The following is a 19,476-nucleotide window of genomic DNA, read 5'->3' on the forward strand; positions in this document are numbered from 1 at the left end:
CTATAGATAATATATTTGATATGTTAAAATATCAAAATATATTTTTAACTAAATAATAGAGAATTCATGCTCTCGTGTCCTAATTTTTAGAAAAAATGTGTTTTCATGTTACATCGCATCCCTGTCCGTGCCCATGTCACAGTGTGAAACAAGGATGGCATCAATATTTTTGCAGAAACAATCATCAGGTCAGGAGACTTTTTTGAAGTGACATGATAATTGTCTAGAAAAGATGCAACCTCTGCGTGGTGCATGGATCACAAGAATACCTTTCTTCAGCACTCAAAGATTTTAAGAGACATAATCCTCATGCAAACTCAAAAGGAGAAAAAGAGAAGAGATCTACTGAATGATGTTTCCCACTATTGGAGAAAAAAGACCAACAAAGAAGAAAAAACAGTTAAGGGACATTGATCACCTGAATAGACTGCAACATGTCAGAGACAGCAATTACCAGATCCCCTGATTGTATCATCCCCCTGGCTTTCAGTAATGAGAACGTTCGGTTGAGGTTGTTCTCCATGTCATCAGAGAAGCTTAACCTGAAGGGTATCAAACCCCATTGTAGATTGAGCCGGCGTCGCACAGAGGTTGTGGTTGTGAAGGCAAAAATAGGGCAATCTGGTCGGCACCGCGACAAAAGAGAAGCCATGTATCCAGTTCTTGTGTATACGAAAATGGCATCCACTTCCAAGCTGTTTGCTGCAAGACATTATCAACATTACCAACCCTGACAATTTGGTTTCTTTCCTAAACATACATACAGAAGCACAGCCAGGACTGTCAGGTAAAACATAAAAAAGCAAAAAAAAAAAAACACATGTAAACATCCTCGTTTCTTCCATGTTGAGCAATAGGAACATTTAAAATATTGTAAAAAGAAAAAAGGTATAAGCTGCACATATACATAAGACCATAATTTTGCTCCTGAAAGTAGAATATACAGATAATCTTTTACTATTGACTGGGCTGTGGATTTCTAAAAGTTTGTAGAACGAGAAATAGCTAATATTACACTTCATCCCAATACCAGCCCTGAAGACAAATAGGTAAACTAGGCACACCAAAAATTAAGGTATCTACCTAGGACAGTGATAGAACTGAGATATTGACGAGCAACTAGGTCGTCAAGGCAATAACATACAGCTCAGATGGTGTAGTAGATATTTTTCTGCCAGCTACATCAAGATTTTCCAATTCAAATGAAAAACAAAAATAAAAATAAAAATAAAAAACTACATAGAAAGCAAAAACAGTAAATACATGAATGTGCAAGCAATTGAAATATACAGGCTGCAGTTGAGCTTTTGAAATTCAGAAATAAAAACCTAAAGATTTATATAGTGTGGGTCTAAGCAGTAGTCAAATGCCACATGACAAAGAGCAAGAAATCCATGATGTGCCAGAAAAAATGGTTTATGTCGTGATAGCAAATAATATGGCACCTGGAGCAGCGAACAACTGAATTTTCTCTAAAAAAAGCTGAATTTCCTCCAATAAATGACAACAATAGCAGAAAACAATTGCCACAAACTACAGAGAACATGAAAACATCTGTAATACAGTTATCAAGAATTCGAAAGGTACCCATTTTAGCAGCAGAATTGCATATTGTCTCTGAAATACGGTCCCTGAAGGAAGATGCAACATCAGAAAGGATTGCCGCTTCATGTCGTTTCTCCTCTCTCCACCACCTTTCTATTCTCAGACTCACACTTCTCAGCACAGCTAGAGCTTTCTCGGGATATTGACCCATTGCTGATTCTCCAGAAAGCATGAGAGCATCTGCTCGTTGTCTAACTGCTTCAGAAACATCAGCAACTTCAGCCCTTGTGGGAGTAGGGTACTCAATCATAGACTCGAGAAGCTGTGATGCAACAATCACAGGCCTGTTGAGCTGCCTGCAAAATTGCACTATCTTCTGCTGTGCTGAGGGAACCTCTTCCAGTGGAATTTGTGCACCAAGATCTCCTCTAGCAACCATGGCTCCATCAGATGCACGAATGATCTCCTCAAGGTTCTTTAAGGAGTCAATACTCTCAATTTTTGCAATTACTGCAATATCACTGCAAACACAGTAATTTAGCATCTGAGTAGCTGTTGTATATTCATGTGTCCACATGGGCAAATGACATGGTGACACAGGTAGCCAGACCATATGTATAGGGCAAGACCTCTCTCTCTCCATTTTATGCTATATGTATATATCAATATTATGTATTTATATATAATATAAATAAGTCAGTCCGAAACATACTGAACAATTTAAAAGAGCATTGTTGTATATGTTAGCTTAATCAGAACTTACAGGTCTATTTATAAGCTTAATTAGTAGTAAACTTGCATTAGATGAATAATTTTCCATGCTAAAATGTGTTTTTAGAGGAATCCAAAAGTCAAAAGTTCATATTGCAATGAAACTCAAACTATGCAAGCAAGGAACATGCCTACAGGTTCAAATTTTGATTTTCTTGATAAATTGACTCTATCCAAAGCATGCATTTAATACGCAATGATAAACATAACAGGTTCAGACTTCAGATTAAGCAAAAAAATCCTGAAACTATGTACTTTTCAAGTGTTAGTAAAGGGTTTTGAACCCCTGCTGCAACAACAACAAAAAATAGGAGATGAATAAGGAAAAACACTAGACATCAGCCTGAATTTTTTCTGAATAAGTTGGGTCAATCCTCAATGCAATATATATAGTATATGGCTTAGTTTTAAACTTTTAAACTACAACATGCCACTGCCAAATATATTCTAGTATTTACAAAACTGCCATCTAAATTACAGTTCTGTGTTAAATTACAGTATTACCCTCATGCTGTATGACTATTTCTTACAGTTAGAACCTACCAATTACTCTATCTATATATGTGTGTGTGTGTGTGTGTGTGTGTGTGTGTGTGTGTGTGGGTGCACACATACATGTATGCTTCATACATCTAGTCTTCCCCATTTCTGAATTGCCTTTCATCATTATTTGTATGTTAGGAATTGTAATTTTCTCGATACCAAATTTATTTCATAATTTAGTCCTTTTTTGTTATGCAAATTCTTACCAACCAATGTGACTTCTTAATTATCCATAGCAATTGCTGTACAAATTATTTGCCGAGCTCCTGTGAAGCTATTCTCCTTAACATGGGTTCAAACCTTCCTTAATCCAACTATAAACAAATTGAAAAGCAGATAAAAGCAAAGAATATGCTTCTAGAAGTTACTGTCGCAACCTATCCTGGAAAAGGAATTTATTCTGTACCTGTCACGAGATCGTGCAGCAATGTAGCTCTTCAGATGATTTATCACTTCAGCTGACTTGACAAATGAGATCGCAATGAAATCTACACCTTCAGCAATCCCAAAATCAATATCAAGCCAATCCTGCAGTATAAAAGGTTGACCATGACTTTGGGCCCAAAGAATTCTCAGTAATTCTTTTTTCCTTAATTAGTTTTTCCTGACGTTTGGATTTTTTCAAAATTAATCAATTTGACCTAGAATCCTGAAAAATAAATATTCCATGGCCAAGTAAGAGGTGATTAATGAAAGGTTCAGTAAGATCAGTGAAACAAGAGACTCATTCAACTGTAGCAACAAATAGGACCACCCTGGCCCCAACATAACTGCCAAAAGTGTGGATTTTGACTCCTTTTGGAAAACCACCATCCCTAACAAAGAAACTCAACAAATGCAAGACACAAGCAACTTAAGAAAGCATCAAGATATCATAAAAGACCACCGAAGATAACTGTCAAAAGTGCAGATTTTGACTCCTTTTAGAAGATCAATATCCCTAACACAGACTCAACAAACGCAAGACACAGGCAACTTAATAAAGTGTCAAGAAGCACTAACCTTGGAAGAAATAGTTGGAAGCATGGCATTTCTTTCACGAACAAGATGGCCATCACGCCAAAATGTCAGATTAGCACGAGGTAACAACAGGCCAGGATCTGTACAACGACATCTCACATCTGGACCAATCTTCTCAATCACATCAAATCTCACCATTCCACCATCCACAAGAAGCTCATCTCCCACCTTGACATCTATATACATGCTAGATTTGTTTAAACTACATATTGGAAACTTGCTAGAATTCACATGAAAAAAGTGATTAATATTTTCAAAAATAACAAAAGATTTTAAGAAATCAGACCTTCAGCAAAGCCATCATAGCTCACATTAATGGTGTGTTCTGGAAGAGGTGAAGTAAAAGCTCTGACACTGAAAGTCCAGATTTCACCATCCTGCAAAATCATATAGATCTTCAGAACTTTAAAAGAAAAATATTAGAAAAAAGAAAAAAGTATGTTTTACCATATAGTGCATAGGAGACTCGGAACAATACTGAAAAGCCATATTGTATGATACCGTCACCATACAACACTTAAATTCAAGAAAACCAGTATGATAAACCCGTGACCAATTTCAGGGTTGTAACTTAAGCCATATCAGGTATATAAATATGAGAAATCTTGTTATTAAGAACATCTTGGCAAAGAAAATCTCACAATAACTTAGATTTTTGGGGAAAAAGTTGAGAAAAGATTGACATAAATTATAGATATATAAAAATTGTTTTTAGCACATTAATATCTAAAAGAAAATGAAACTCACAACCAAACTATCTCTTCACCACACACTCACGAAGAGGTTACAAGAACCACAAGGGTCCATACAAGCATAAGAACACACACTACTCAAAAAGGGTATTCAAAAGAAAGAATTTTATTAATTTTATTAACTTGGGATACAATCCCACAAAAACCATGAAATACAAAGGGGAATAGTCCCCATATTTATAGAGGAGAATGAGAAGCCTTCAAGGGAGTCGTTGGACTCCCAACGGCTCTATTAGAGCTGTTGGGAGTCTAACAGCTCCCTTGAAAGATGCTTTTTGACTTAGTCAAAAAGCACCTTTTTGACTTAGTCAAAAAGCACCTTTTTGACTAGTCAAAAAGGTGAAGGCTTAAAATGGTTCAAAAACAAAAAACTAGCCTAATTCTAGTTATGTTCTAACTAAGATTAACTAAACTAAAAACTAACTAGGAAAAAGAGAAAGGTACTACGAGCCTATGAGATATTATATGAGATTACATATTTTAACACTCCCCCTCAAAGTTACGGTTGGATAACCGAAAGTTTGCCTAAGAGAAAGTGAAATCTAGGAGCAGCGAGAGGCTTGGTGAAGAAATCGGACAATTGATACTCTGAGGAGGCATAGGGAAGATTGATGGTGCTGCGCAAAAATTCCTCTCGTACCTAGTGACAATCCATCTTTATATGCTTGGTGTGTTCGTGGAATATCCGATTGCTGACAATATAGATAGAGATCTTATTGTCACAGCACAAATTTGATGCTTTTAGACTTTCAACTCCCATATCGGAAAGTAGACGTCGAAGTCAAACCAATTCCATAGTGGTTATAACCAGGCAAGAAGTTGTGCAGGGCATATTTGGAGCTTGGTATTTCTATAAAGTCCATATGGGCAATATGCAGGAGGAGCTTAAAAAGTCTTTGAGAGTTGATAACAATGCAAACCGATATGCAAACCAAAAGAAATGCATGAGCATAGAAATGATAAAGTGAAAAAAAAAGGAAGAGGGAATGTGAAGCAAGAATAAAAATTTCAAAAACAATAAAAATTAAGACAAACAACAAAATCTATTTACCATCTTCTCGCATGAGCATCACAGATACAACCTGTTGCAATTGCCATAATATGGTCCAAATCCCTTGTTACATGCTATCACACACAAAGAAATCTCTCTCTGGGCTAATCTTGGAGAGCCTGATCTTTGGGTTGAAATATTCTTTCTTCAAAAGCAAGATAAGGCTCCTAAAAAGTCTCTCTAGAATTATCAACAAAACCCTTCTGAACAATTGCATCACAAAATTTGACAAACAAAATGCAGCTGATGCAATGGCAAGTTTTCCTGTATTTAATGAATATCAACAAAAATACATTCCTAAATTAAATTTAAACATTTTATCTGTTTCTTAAATATCTGATCATGGTTGTAATATTTTCTTGTTTTCAAATAAATGTTTGGTGCGGTATCGTCAGTAAGGGAAGCTGATTGGGCAAGGCCATAGAGAGGGAGGTCCCCACTATATGGATTTTTTGGACGAAAGATGTTTTTTGTTGTAATGTCCAAAAAAGGATTTAAATTTGCGTCATAGAAGATTAGGACATTCAAATGTATCTAAAATCCAATATTTTTCAAGTTTGAACAACTTTTGTAATAGTAACGATTTTACTTGTGAAGGCTGTGTTTTTGGAAAAATAAAAAGATTACCATTCAATGATAGAACTTTTATTTCACCTGGACCTCTTGAGTTGGTTCATTCGGATGTTTGGGGTCCAACACCAATTTTGTCTAAAGGTGGATATGCATATTACGTTATTTTTGCAGATGACTTTACTAGATATACTTGGATTTACTTTCTTAAGCATAAATCTAAAGTGTTTTTCTACTTTCAAAATTTTCATAAGAATGTTAAAAATAGGTTTGAAAGTAATATTTCTATATTTCGTACTGATTCAAGAAAAGAATTTTTGTCAAATGAATTTAAAAATTATTTGAACTCACATGACATCACACATCAAAGATCTTGCTCACACACACCATAACAAAATGACTTAGCTAAGAAAAAACATAGGCACATTATTGAAACTTCAAGAACGTTGCTTATTGTTATCCATGTGCCTAAGGTTTTTTGGGCAAAAGCTATCTTGATTGTTGTTTATCTTATAAACAGAATGTCATCTTATTCTCTACACAATATTTCGCCTATTGAAAAACTTTTTAAACTCACTCCTGATTATTCTAAATTACGAATTTTTTGTTGCAAATGTTTTATTTTAACAAATAAAAATGACATATTTTCTCCTAGAGTTATTTCTTGTGTCTTCTTTTATGTTGATAACCAAAAGGGGTATAGGTGGTATGATTCTAAGAATGAAAAATTATATATCTCAAGAAATGTAACTTTTTTGAAAAAAGAAATTTTTTTTATAAAGATCAATCTAAGGAAGTAACTAACTATTCGTTTTTGTTTGATCTTGTGTCAAAATAAGATACTAATGATTGTGCTTGTGAGTATGATTTTGAGAATGTTATGGAATCCAGAGATGTTGAATCTCTTGATGAATTTCCTCATGATGATCAAACTTGTATTCAATATTCTAGATGGGGAAATCAAAATCCTCCATGTGCACTTAAATTTTTTAACTTTAGTGAAGATGAACTGCAAATTAAGAAATCATCTAGAGTATCAAAACCCCCATCAAAATTTGTATCCTATGACTCATTTTTCTCAAAATGCCATGCATGCATAGCCCTAATTCATTCATATGTAGAACCCTAATCTTATGCTAAGGCCAAAGACATTCTGAATGGGTTAAAGTTATGATGGTAGAACTAAAAGCTTTGAAAAAAGCTCAAATTTGAAATGTTCAAAATCTTTCACAGGAAAATAAACCCATAAGTTGTAGGTGTGTATACAAAATTAAAATCAAGAGTGATGGGACCCTTGAACGATATAAAGCTAGGTTAGTTGCAAAAGGATATTTGCAAGAATATGATAGATTATAAATAAACCTTTGCACTTGTTGCCCGCATGACCATGGTTAGAACTCTTATTTTAGTTGCTTCAATTAAAAATTGATTCATATATCAAATGGATGTTAAAAATGCTTTTTAAAATGAAAATCTTATTGAAGAAATGTACATGGAGCCACCTCCTGGTATGAGCATTCCTCAAGGAAAGGCTCTTCTCCTACAAAAGGCATTATATGGGTTAAAACAAGTACCTAAAGTTTGGTATGATAAATTTATCAAAGTTATGCTTGATATTGATTATAGATCCTGTTTGACTCATACTGTTTTGTTTGTTAAGGATTCTGATGCAGGTACCGTCATTTTGCTCCTCTATGTTGATGATATGATAATCACCGGAGGTGACAAATAGGGAGTTCAAAATATTAAAAAGATTCTTAAAACCAAATATGAAATGACCGATTTGGATTTTTTACAATACTTTTTAGGTGTAGAAGTCTTTTATTCCCCTAGAGAGTATTTATTATCTCAATCTAAATTTGCTTCTGATATTATTCGCAGGTCTAGAATCACGGATGACAAGGTTGACACTTCAGAAGTAACAAATGTCAAGATGAAAATTAATGATGAGGAGCCCCTGGATGATCCAACCCCTTATCGACAACTTATTGGAGACCTTTCTTATCAATTACGAGACTTGATATAGCACATGTTGTACACACAGGTAGTTACTTTCAGCACGCTCCCCCATTTGTTCACATATGAGTTGTTTTGTGCATTACTAGATATCTTAAAAAATCGATTTCTAGAGGCCCTTTTATGTCTTTTAAGTCTGCACTGAATTTACTTGCATATATTGATATTGATTGAGGAAGTGATCCCAACAATAGACACTCAACCATAGGTTTTTGTGTTTTCTTAGGTGACTCATTAATCTCGTGAAGGTGCAAAAAGCAAAAGGAGGTCTTTCTTTCCTCAACTGAAGTTGAGTACTGAGCTATAGCCACAACGACAATGGAGGTGGTATGACTGAGAAGACTGTTGGCTGATATGGGAATTCAAATGCTAGGAGCGTCAAAGATGTGCTGCGATAATAAGAGTGCTATCTACATTGTCAACAACCGCACTTTTCACGAAACAACAAAGCACATCAAGATGGACTGTCATTATGTGCGGGAGGAATATCTTTAAGGGATCATTGATGTGCCTTATGTCACATCAGAGTACCATTTGGCAGACTTCTTCACCAAATCTCTTTATGCTCTTAGGTTTCACTTCCTTCTAGAAAAACTTTCGGTTATTATAATGTAAGTTTGAGGGGGAGTGTTAAATTGTACATACATAAATATATATTTATGTATATACTATAGATTTATGCATATATATGTATATATATATAATGTATCATAGTCACAAATATCGGTATCGACAATATCTCGAGAGGCTATTTCTCACGATATTATAGGTTTGGTGATAAATCTTGTGAAAATCTTGAAAAAATCTTAGGGCTTAGAAAATATAAAAAAGAACAAAAATAAGTAAAAAATACAAAAGAAAGAAGAAAAAACATAATTAAAATATAAAAAATAAATAAAATAGTAAAACTAATCGATAATATCACGATATTATCAAATTGGTGATATTTTCAAAATATCATGATATTTTACCTATATTATTTTTTGCTGAATTTACAGCGATAATATCATGATATTTTCAAAATATCATTGATATATGTGACTATGATATGTATATGTATATATATAATATAATTTTTCTTTCTTTCTTTCTTTTTATTTTTTATTATTTTATTGTTTTAGACTTAGTCAAACTAAGTTGACTAAGCCCCCAACAGCCTTCCGTTGGACTCTCCTAACAGCTAGAAATCTAGTCATTGGGAGTAGTCTCTTTCTCTCTCTCTTTCTTTTGGCTCTCCTTACCCTCTCTCCTCTTCTCTCTTGTGTATATATAGGGGTCTTCCCCTCTTTGTAAAGTATGCATTTTGCATACTTATGATGATTCAATAAAATATTATTCTTTTATATTGTGAGCCTTCTTGTGTACCCCTTTGTGGGATTTGTAACTGTGTTCTTTAAAGAACACTTGAGTGTTGTTCGCTTGATATAGGTGAACACTTTGGTTTGTGATTGAAGGCTATTTGATTCTTTACAGTAGCTTCGCTAAAGACACATTCATTACCTCTTGTGATGTCTTAACTACATAATGAAGCTTCTTCCACAGGGCTTGTTGTAAAACCTAGGGAAAAAATCATTTGGATCTGGGCCGGACCCGGATCCGACCCGGGTGATGAGTCGGCTGCGTGCTTTTAAAAGTATGCAGCGGCGAAGGGGGGAGGTTCTTGAAACCTCCTTCTCCCTCTCGCTCTCTCGTCTCTCAATCTCTGCACTCTCTCTCCCTGACTGCCTCCCTCTTGCTTATAAAGTGAAGCGAGGAGGGGAGGGGTTTCGATACGAAACCCTCTCCCCCTCTGTCACTCTCTCGTTCTCACTCTCGCTCGATGCCCTCTCTCTCTCGGTCGTCTACCAACACTGCCGACGCCGAGCTCCTCTCCGACAAGCTCTTCCGGCGAGCTCTTCCGGCGACCCCAGGTACGCATCCACCTCCCCTCTTTTTATCCTTTCTCTTTTCGCTCCCTCGTCTCTCTTTCTCGCCCGCTTCTCCGTTACGCAGGGAGGGGGCCGAGCCGCCTCCTTGCTGCCCTAGATCGCGGGGGAGGGGCAAAGCCCCCTCCCTGCGACTCCTTTTAGCGAGGGAGGGGGAGGGGCCGATTCTCCTCCCGGTGCCCTCTGGTTGTAGGGGTGGGGTCGAGCCCCTCCCTGCATCTCCTTACGGTAGGGGAGGGGCTGAGCCCCCTTCCTGTTACGGCAGGGGAGGGGCTGAGCCTCTTCCCTGCTTCTTGTTATGGCAGGGGAGGGGTTGAGCCTCCTCCCTACTCCCTGTTACGGCAGGGGAGGGGCTGAGCCCCCTCCCTGCTCTTTGTTTTGACAGGGGAGGGGGTCGAGCCCCTCCCTGCTCCTTGTTGTGACAGGGAAGGGGTCGAGCCCCCTCCCTGTGCCTCTTCTCTCTTTAGGCAGAGGCATCACCCCTGCCTCCGCTGTTTTTCGACAGGCAGAGGCAATCCCCCTCACCTCGCTCTTCTCTGGTATCAAGCGGGGACTTTTCCCCCTGCCTATTCACATTTCTTCAGGCAGGGGCCAAGCCCCTGCCTCCGTGCATGTTCGACAGGCAAGGGCGAAGCCCCCTGCCTCTCTTCTGCTTTGTCAGGCAGGGGTGCAACCCCCTGCCTCCTCGTTGTTTGCTGACAGCAAGTTAGCAGGGGCTCGCAGCCCCTGCCCCTGCTTCTTGCGCTGATAGTAGGTGCGCAAGGGCACGATGCCCCTGCCTCTGCTTCCTTCACGTCAGGACGACGACAGTGTCCCTAACCTTCTATTTTTTTTATTAGCGTACTAAGACTATTGTTTTTGCAGCTCGTACGATGGATCTCGCTAGCGCTCCACGACCCCAGCCATCAATCGTTTACACCCGCAGACGCCAGGAAGCTTGCAACTCTCCAAGGTAGGGAAAGATTGCACAGAAGACTTGGACAATTGAATTAAGTTTAATTAACTAAAAAAACCATTAAATATATATATATATATAGAAATATATATATTTATACGAGTACGCATTTAACTCAAGGATGCGGATTAGCGATCCTTGTCCTTTACTTTTTGTCAGTCTTTACTTTGTCGTCACGCATTGCACAAAGGTTTTGCGTTGCACTCCTGCCTACAGTCTTTACTTTGTTGTCGTGCATTGCGCAAAGGTTTTGTGTTGCACTCCTGCCTACAGTCTTTACTTTGCTGTCGTGCATTGCGCAAAGGTTTTGCGTTACACTCCTGCTTACAGTCTTTACTTTGTCGTCGCGCTTTGCACCCAGGCTCTTGTTTTTGCATATGTGTTGTTACTGCCTTGCTATTACAGATGACGATCAGGTTTTCGCTCATTGCATACGCTTTTGAGGCATCCTCGTAGAGGATGCAAGAGACTTCTACCATTCTCCCTCTTGCGACAAGAGTTCAGTCGGGAGCTAGCGATACATCCTCGTCTAAGAAGAGGGATACCTCACAAGGATCATGGCTCTTCGTGTATGCAATTCCTGCATAGTAGACTTGAGATTTAGGAAGCTGCACAAAAGCATCAAAGACTGCCCAAATCAAAGCATTTGGAAGGATGTGATTGGCTGGTTCTCTTCGTCTATTCGGCATATCTCGGGTGATCCCGAATTGGGGTTCGAACGAACTTCTTAGCGAAGGTTCTGTTGAGAAACTCATATCTCGTCTATCGAGGCCGGTATCAAGTTATATGAGGCATGTAGATACCCTGATAGCGGATGAGAGTGTAGAAAATCACATGCCAAATGTTGGCACAAGCTGTTGGATGTTTCAAAAGATAAAGAATGTCAAAGTATAGTTTGAGAAGCATTACATCTTTGTGAAACACTTCTGATGAGGCTCTTATTGAGGAGTTATACCCCCTTCATCCTAAAGTACTTGTAGTCGTGCACTACACGCTAGTACTGCGATGATCGGATGAGACGGTCGTACGACCTCGAACAGTGTTAAATGCACAATGTTGTAATCACATAAAATGGTGACTATTCACCTTCACAGGCAAAATACTCGAGTGGTTTAAAGACCACAGCATAGAATGGGTCGTTAGTTAAGCAACCCCTAACGCACCCATTCGCTTCTGATTGTCTGTTAAGGGAGAGGACAGAGCGGTACAAAACTCCAATAGACAGGTTGTTAACAACCACCCCACGGGCAATAATCCGGCCTCCTTAGGCATTGAAGTTAGGGGAAAGGGGCTACAATAGTTAGTTTAACACTTTTGCAGAAGTTGGATGCATCCGTGGCACTGCTTACCTGCCTTTGGGGAATCCTCTCTCGACTAAAGTCGTCCCCTTAGGAGCGGACTCAACTAGCTATTCGGGTTATTAAAAATATATAGAATAACAGACGCCCGAATTAGTCTCAGTTGTTTTTATATTTTTCCTGCGCATACCCGCAGGCCAGTAATATCGAAACATAAAGTCTGTTCACACTGGTTAATTACTTGTTTTACCCCTTGGTCGAACTGCTTGGTGCTTATTGTAATGTGGCACTTATTGGTTTGTGTCTCTTATGATTGATGTAATTGCATACAGCTTGTAATCTACGAACTGGTGGCAACTAGGATTGATGTGGTCGCTTGTCTTATAAGTTGCTTATATATTGTGATATAACTGTTGTCGTATGATTGCTTATTATGTATAGCTTATGAATGACTTGCGATGCAATGGTTTATGCCTTACGATTAATTTAATTACTTGCTGATGGACTGAGCCATTTGATGGTAATTTTATGTATCGCAAGCATTGTTATGAGTGTTTGTCTTATTCAGTTGTTTTGTTTGGCTATCGGATAAAGTTAGTTACTCTTCGCCTATAAAATCAACTGGATTTTCATATCTGCGTGTTCTCATGTGTCGTTTACGCATGCTTTGAGGTCTTATTTGAGGATTGCAATGTTCCTTGTGGCAATAACACGATGCGTAGTATTATATGTTTTTGTGTGATATGATTGATATGCCGCGTGATAAGAAATGTTGGAAGTATGCGATAATATGTTCATGGTTCATGGAACCTTATTGAAGGAATGAGTGATCTTGTGTTTTGTTTTACCATGTAAAGTGATACGATGCATAGCTGATATACATGCTTGTGCCTATATTGGTGGCTACTGACCCCACCAAGAGCGGTCGATGGTTCAGAGCAGTCGATTGTATTGATGCATGTATCACTGAGTAGGGTGTCTATTGAGGATCGGATCTTCAAAGAATTATCTACGAGGGCGTGTATGATCAAGACCAAGTAATCGACTAGAGTGGTAGATTCTCTGTAAGGATGTACATTGTCCACGAACGGGTAGCCGTAAAGACGGTGAACTCCTGTAAGGAAGTGTATGGTCCAAGACCAGGTATACCATCTAGGGCGGAATTCCTTGTGAGGTTATACATTTCCCAGACCAGGTGATCCGGCGTTGATCTTGTTGATTGTAATAGTGGCTATCGACCCTGAGAGTGGTTATTTGTATTGATGCATATATCGCAATAGTTTTCATTGCATATGGCATTTGTTGGGGACCAGGTTCCCAAAGGATTCTCTGTGAGGGTATGTATGATCAAGACCAGGTGACCCGGCTAGAGTGGTGGATTCTCTGTGAGGATGTACACTGTCCACGAACGAGTAGCCGCAAAGACGGTGAACTCCTGTGAGGAAGTGTATGGTCTAAGACCAGGTATACCATCTAGGGCGGAATTCCTTGTGAGGTTATACATTTCCAAAACCTGGTAATCCGACTAGAGCGGTAGAATCTCTGTGAGGAGGTACACTGTCCAAGAGCGAGTAGCCGCAAAGACGGTGAACTCGTGTGAGGAAGTGTGTCGTCCAAGACCAGGTATACCCTCTAGGGTAGTATTTTCTTGTGAGGTTGTACTTTTTCCTAGACCTAGCGATCCGATGGGTAACTTGTGTTTTTTATTACCATAAAAGGGTATGGTGAGTTGTGATGATCTTCCGAGATTGTTTGGGATAGCCACTTATGAATCTATAGTTTTGGCTTTCTGTTTTAGCATGATTTCATGCATGACTCAGATGTGAGAATCAGATCTTTATTTGATTTTAGATCATGTTTTGGACCTTCTATAGAAAGGTGGCCTTTTTCTGAGAAAGTATGACGCCTTAGTGAGTCATAACCGGTGACAGTTGGCCGTGTAAGGCCTTGAGAGATGGGAATAGTTTAAGGTGGTTCAGGATAAAGCGTTTGTTAGAAGTAGTGAGAGCGACAAACGATGACCTGATAATGATTAGATGCAGAGACCCGTTCTAGGAACGAGAACAAGCTTATTACGTGGTAGTTCATATCTTACGATCAAATGAATCGTCTTACTACGTTTTGACAGTTGCGCTGCTTACTTGCTTTGAACTGGTTACCTGCTTGTACCGCTTACCTGCTTGCACTACTTACCTGTTTGCACTGCTTACCTGTTTAACTGCATATCTGCTTTAAACTGCTTAGCATACTGAATTAAATGTACTTAATTCAGTTTCCTGTAGTCTCTCTTGTGCACCTACTAGTTTTTCGCGAAACTAACTCATTCTATGGATAAATGTGATGATTAGGTACACCACGAGTGATGGCGCGATGACAAAATGGCTTCAAGACTTCTTCTTTCTACTTTTAACTCGTGTCCTGAACGTTTTGGGTTTGTAACGGATTTTCCTTGAGATATCCAAATTTTGTGAGTTTTGGTTCTTTTAGCTATCATGCCCAAAGTTGTCAGCTTGCCTTCTGAATTAACAAAAAAATAGTCTTCCGCTAATTTTATGAACAAACTCTGGAGAAAAGAGATTTTTTCTAGTGTCTTGCTTGTTTTCTAAAAGGTTCGAAAGTTTGAAATTTTGGGGCGTTACACTTGTAAAGCAGGGTGTCTTAACCACCCAACGGTTAATCCAGTTGCCCTTGCTAATCCAACTTAAGATCTGTTAATACAGCAGGTACGAGTGAAAGCTATTCATGTGGATTCTATAAGGGTTTGCCCAAACCGATCAAGTACCATTTGGATATTCTGTTTTTCCTTTGGAATGGAACCTTGTATCTCATTATTTTTTCCAGCTCTATGTTTAACTGGCACGTCGAGTAACACATCTCAATACTCTCAGCCCTTCGGAGAAACACCTCCACTTAATGCCAACCATTTCCATCCTGTTCGTTGACCATGAAACTTAGTAGTCAACAAAAACAGATAAGCCACCATCAAGTTTGATTGCATTCCATAAGACCATGAAACAATCAACTTGAACAAAAAAAAGAAAATATAAAACCAACAAATTCAATGGCTATATCAACCAACAGTTATCAGTTTTCCTCTTTCAATGCACATACAATACAGGAAATCAGGAATAGCTCTCATGAACGCTCAGAAGAAGAACAAATTAAATTACCACCAATGTCAAAGTTGTCGTGGTAATAGCAATTAACATAAATACCAACTACTAAAAATGTTACAATCAGCAATCAGTTCCATCAGAGATTAATCATCTCCTGGCGCTGGTGTTCGTTAAAGATCACATAATACCAGAAATCAGCATTAGCGATAACCTATTAAAGATTGTAATTAGCTGATAATTTGCCACCACCTATAATGACCTCTGGCAATAACACCCAAGAGCATGAGCTATCATCGGATAAAGACTCAATCACAAAGAATTTGTTCAATGATCCAGTAAGTGAAGAAACGAACAGAAATGCATTAACAAGGACAGACTAAGCCACCATCACCACCACCATCACCACCACCACCACCAACAACAACAACAACAACAACAACAACAATGAGGACAATAAGAGAACCATGAGAAGGAATTAGTGAGGGCACAAAGGAGAGATTTTACCTCCGCCTTCGCGGAGGCGGCTCCGCCGAGATCGCCCATGTGGATCTCGCTCCCCTCCGTGTCCATCATGATGGCGACGGCGTAGCCCTTCTCCTCGTTGAGCCTCCTGACCTTGAGGATGACGTCGCGGTGCCACTCGCGGGTGCCGTGGCACATGTTGATCCGGGCGACGTTCATCCCGCCCATGGCGAGCGCCTCTATCTGCGAGAACTCGCTGGTCTCCGGGCCGATGGTGCACACGAGCTTCGTCCGCCGGGTGCTGCGGAACCCGTTCTCCTTCAGCTCCGCCTCACTCACCAAGTCCACCTCGATGACGGCCGCCGACGGCGACGAAGATGCGTCCGCCGCCGCTGCTCCCCTTCCGTTGGCCGCGGAGCTCCCGAGCTCGTAGACAGCGGAGACGAGAAGCCGGGAGGGGTGACGGCCGGGAAGGCGGGACAATTTGGGGATGGCGATGAAAGGCTTGGATTTGGGGATGGTGGTGGTGGATCGGAGGTGGGTACGTGGGGAGGATGATGGGATGAGTGCGTGAATTGCTTGCGCCATCTCTCACTTCTTCCTCTCCTTCTTTCTTTTTACTTGGGGAAAGGAAGGGATTGAGAATATAGAGTTACAGAAAGGGAAAGGAGAGAGAAAGAGAGAGGTGGGAATGCAATTCTACTTGGGAGTTATCGCCAGAGACAGAGACAAAGGAGGCAAGAGGGAGGTGGGTAAGGACTCAAATGGATATATGACCGTATATACAGAAAGAGATGCAAGTAGACGAATTCTACATAGTTGTTATCGCCAGAGAGCTAGGAGCCAAGAGAAGAGAAGAGGGAAGAGACAGGTGGGTTAGAGAGAGAAAGTACGGTAGTTGGGCATTCTAATGTTGTCAATATGGGTGTATCGGCCGATAAGTATCATATCGTCAGAAAATCAATACGAGACCTGAATCGGTTGTTTTTTAATAAATGTAAACAATAGTTTAAAATTAATTATTTTAATATTATTTTAAGGTTTTAACAAGTGTCTTTTTAATTGTTTTTTGGCTGATTTAGAATGATACACGAGTTTCACCGGAATCGTTGAACAAATGATACAGGGTATGTTTGATGGCTCATCGCAGATTGAACGAAATGAACGAACAAAACCGATAGAACACATGTTATCTATGTTTTGTAACAACTGTACTTTGTTCAACGTTTGTTACCACTGTACACAAAAGTTGTGTTATTTATGTCTGTTGTTTGATTTATGTTGTTCTGATAACCTGGACACACATAGAGAATGGGTCAAATAACTTTATTTTGGATTGCATGAATGTTTTAACATGTTTATTATAGATTTTAACTTCGGTTATAGATATCGAATTGGATATAAAAACTAAAAAATGTTTAAAGTTTGGTCAATTTGAGGTCAAGAAACTCTTGAATCATCTTAGGTAGAATTAGACATTCAACTCCAATTAAAGAACAATGGAGAAAAAATTATACATGTATACACAGCATATCACATGTATATAAAATATGTGAATTTTTCTTAAATTTATGAATTTTTAACTAAATATGTGAATTTTATATGCAAATTTGTACGTAAATGAATATCCTCCCTATGTACAAAATTTCACAAAATGATGAAAAATTCACACGCATACTGAACAGATCGCACCTGTACATTTGTTGCATCGCATATATACATGTATTGGAAATTCACATGTATACAAAATAAATTTGCATGTAAACAGAATAGATTTGCACATATACAAGCAAAAAGATGGCAAATTCACACGTGTGTGTGTGTATATATATATATATATATATATATATATATATATATATATATATATATATATATATATATATATATATATATGTGTGTGTGTGAATTTCCTTCAAAATATATGAATCTCTTACTTGTGTGCAAAATTTCATCAAATATATGATATTTTTGCTTTAGATTTCACTGTGACATAACAAATCCACATGTTTAATAATTTAATAATACATTTTATCCCACCTTCAGCGGCATCCACTCCTAAGGTTCAAAATTGTGGGTAGATCTTGGCATGCTTTGATCAACAGCCACGACTTTGTCTTTCGCATGCACCTCAACCGATTCAAGAAGGCTCACAACTTTCTCTTGCATGACAACAACAAAGGGGAGAGCTTCTGCTACTACAAGAACATGAAGCCTCATAGACGGGAAGAATTCTCCCTCCTCTTGCCTCGAATCAGAAATCATATCACTTGCCTCTTCCTTTAATGATCTGCTTTGTTTGTGGCAATTTGATAACAATGAGAAGGCATTTTATGTTGTTGTGATGAACCCCGCAATGGGAGAGTTCATGAGCCTCCCAGGCCTAGCAACAAGAGAGTTCATGTGCCTTTCAAGCCTCTTCTATAACCTTGACGCTGATTATAAGATTTGCTAACTCGTCCAAGAACCACCTTTTATTGTTGTTTGGCTCAAAGTTATATCTTTTTTAACCAATCTCTTTGGCCTAATAACCCTCACTTTATCTAGTTTCTTGATAAATAATTTTTTGAGAGAATGTCTACTTTATGAAATATATTTAGTCTGGCGTTGAACATTTTTTAGAAACACATTGGGTTTAAAATGTGTAGAATTGACTTAGACAGCAAGGCCCTTAAAGGGCCTTGTCAATTTGAACTTTTATCTTGGATTTTGATTTGGCCGGATTTGGTTCAATTTAGTTTTTGTCTTCATTTGACAAATCTTTTTATCACTTATTTTAAATCATTTTAAAAAAGAAAATTGATGGTTTACATGGGTAGTTAAACGTCATTTGCAATCTGGGGAGCGACACCTAACCTCAAGGTCCCCAAACACATTACGATGTTAGTGGGTGCATGAAGCTTGTTTGAGTGGTTGGACATTAAATGGGTGTATGCTACCCATTTGAGCCTTAAATGGGTGCATGCCACCTGTTTGGCCTTGATAGACCCATGCAAACGGTCCTTTAGACTGTTATGTTAGGTCTATATACGACCTCAAGTCAATCATCAACCGGCTTAGCCTTTCTCTATTCTATCTTTTTCTCTTTCTCTCTCTTTCTATCATTTTTTTGTGAAGTTTTTCAAGGTAGTTATTTTGTGGTGGTTAATCTATTCAGTGTTAGGAGTTTCCTAAATGAAGTCATTCATGCATTGCATTCATAACATTCTTTTACAAAATGAATTAATGGTAATATATTCATTTATTTCATTCTTTCACAAAATGAAGTTATTCATACATTGCATTCATTTTATTCTTTCACAAGAATGTTGTTTCTCACTATCTTTTGATGGAAAGAAAATAAAGTATGTGCAAAGGTACATCTATCTCTTGGGCTTCAAAAATGTTGTTGCATATCACTGTATCTTTGATGGAGAGAAAACACAGTATATCATCGTTGATTCTATACTCTG

At 38.5% G+C, this 19,476-nt stretch overlaps 1 protein-coding gene across 1 annotated transcript; it reads right to left on the minus strand.

Moving 5' to 3' along the window:
• Positions 1–144: 144 nt before the first annotated feature.
• On the minus strand, positions 145–16,933 carry LOC149830589 (pyruvate kinase isozyme A, chloroplastic-like). Its single transcript, XM_090015871.1, has 6 exons — positions 16,067–16,933; positions 4,166–4,256; positions 3,862–4,055; positions 3,266–3,387; positions 1,588–2,066; positions 145–702 (listed from the first exon to the last, which is right to left on the minus strand). Exons 1-6 carry the CDS (start codon positions 16,610–16,612, stop codon positions 401–403), a joined length of 1,734 nt encoding a protein of 577 aa, XP_089871997.1. The 5' UTR covers positions 16,613–16,933; the 3' UTR covers positions 145–400.
• Between the last annotated feature and the right edge of the window lie 2,543 nt (positions 16,934–19,476).

The sequence above is a fragment of the Nuphar pumila genome, chromosome 8 (genome assembly GCF_984573655.1).
Source record: "Nuphar pumila chromosome 8, dmNupPumi1.hap1.1, whole genome shotgun sequence".
In the NCBI taxonomy this organism is placed as follows: Eukaryota; Viridiplantae; Streptophyta; class Magnoliopsida; order Nymphaeales; family Nymphaeaceae; genus Nuphar; species Nuphar pumila.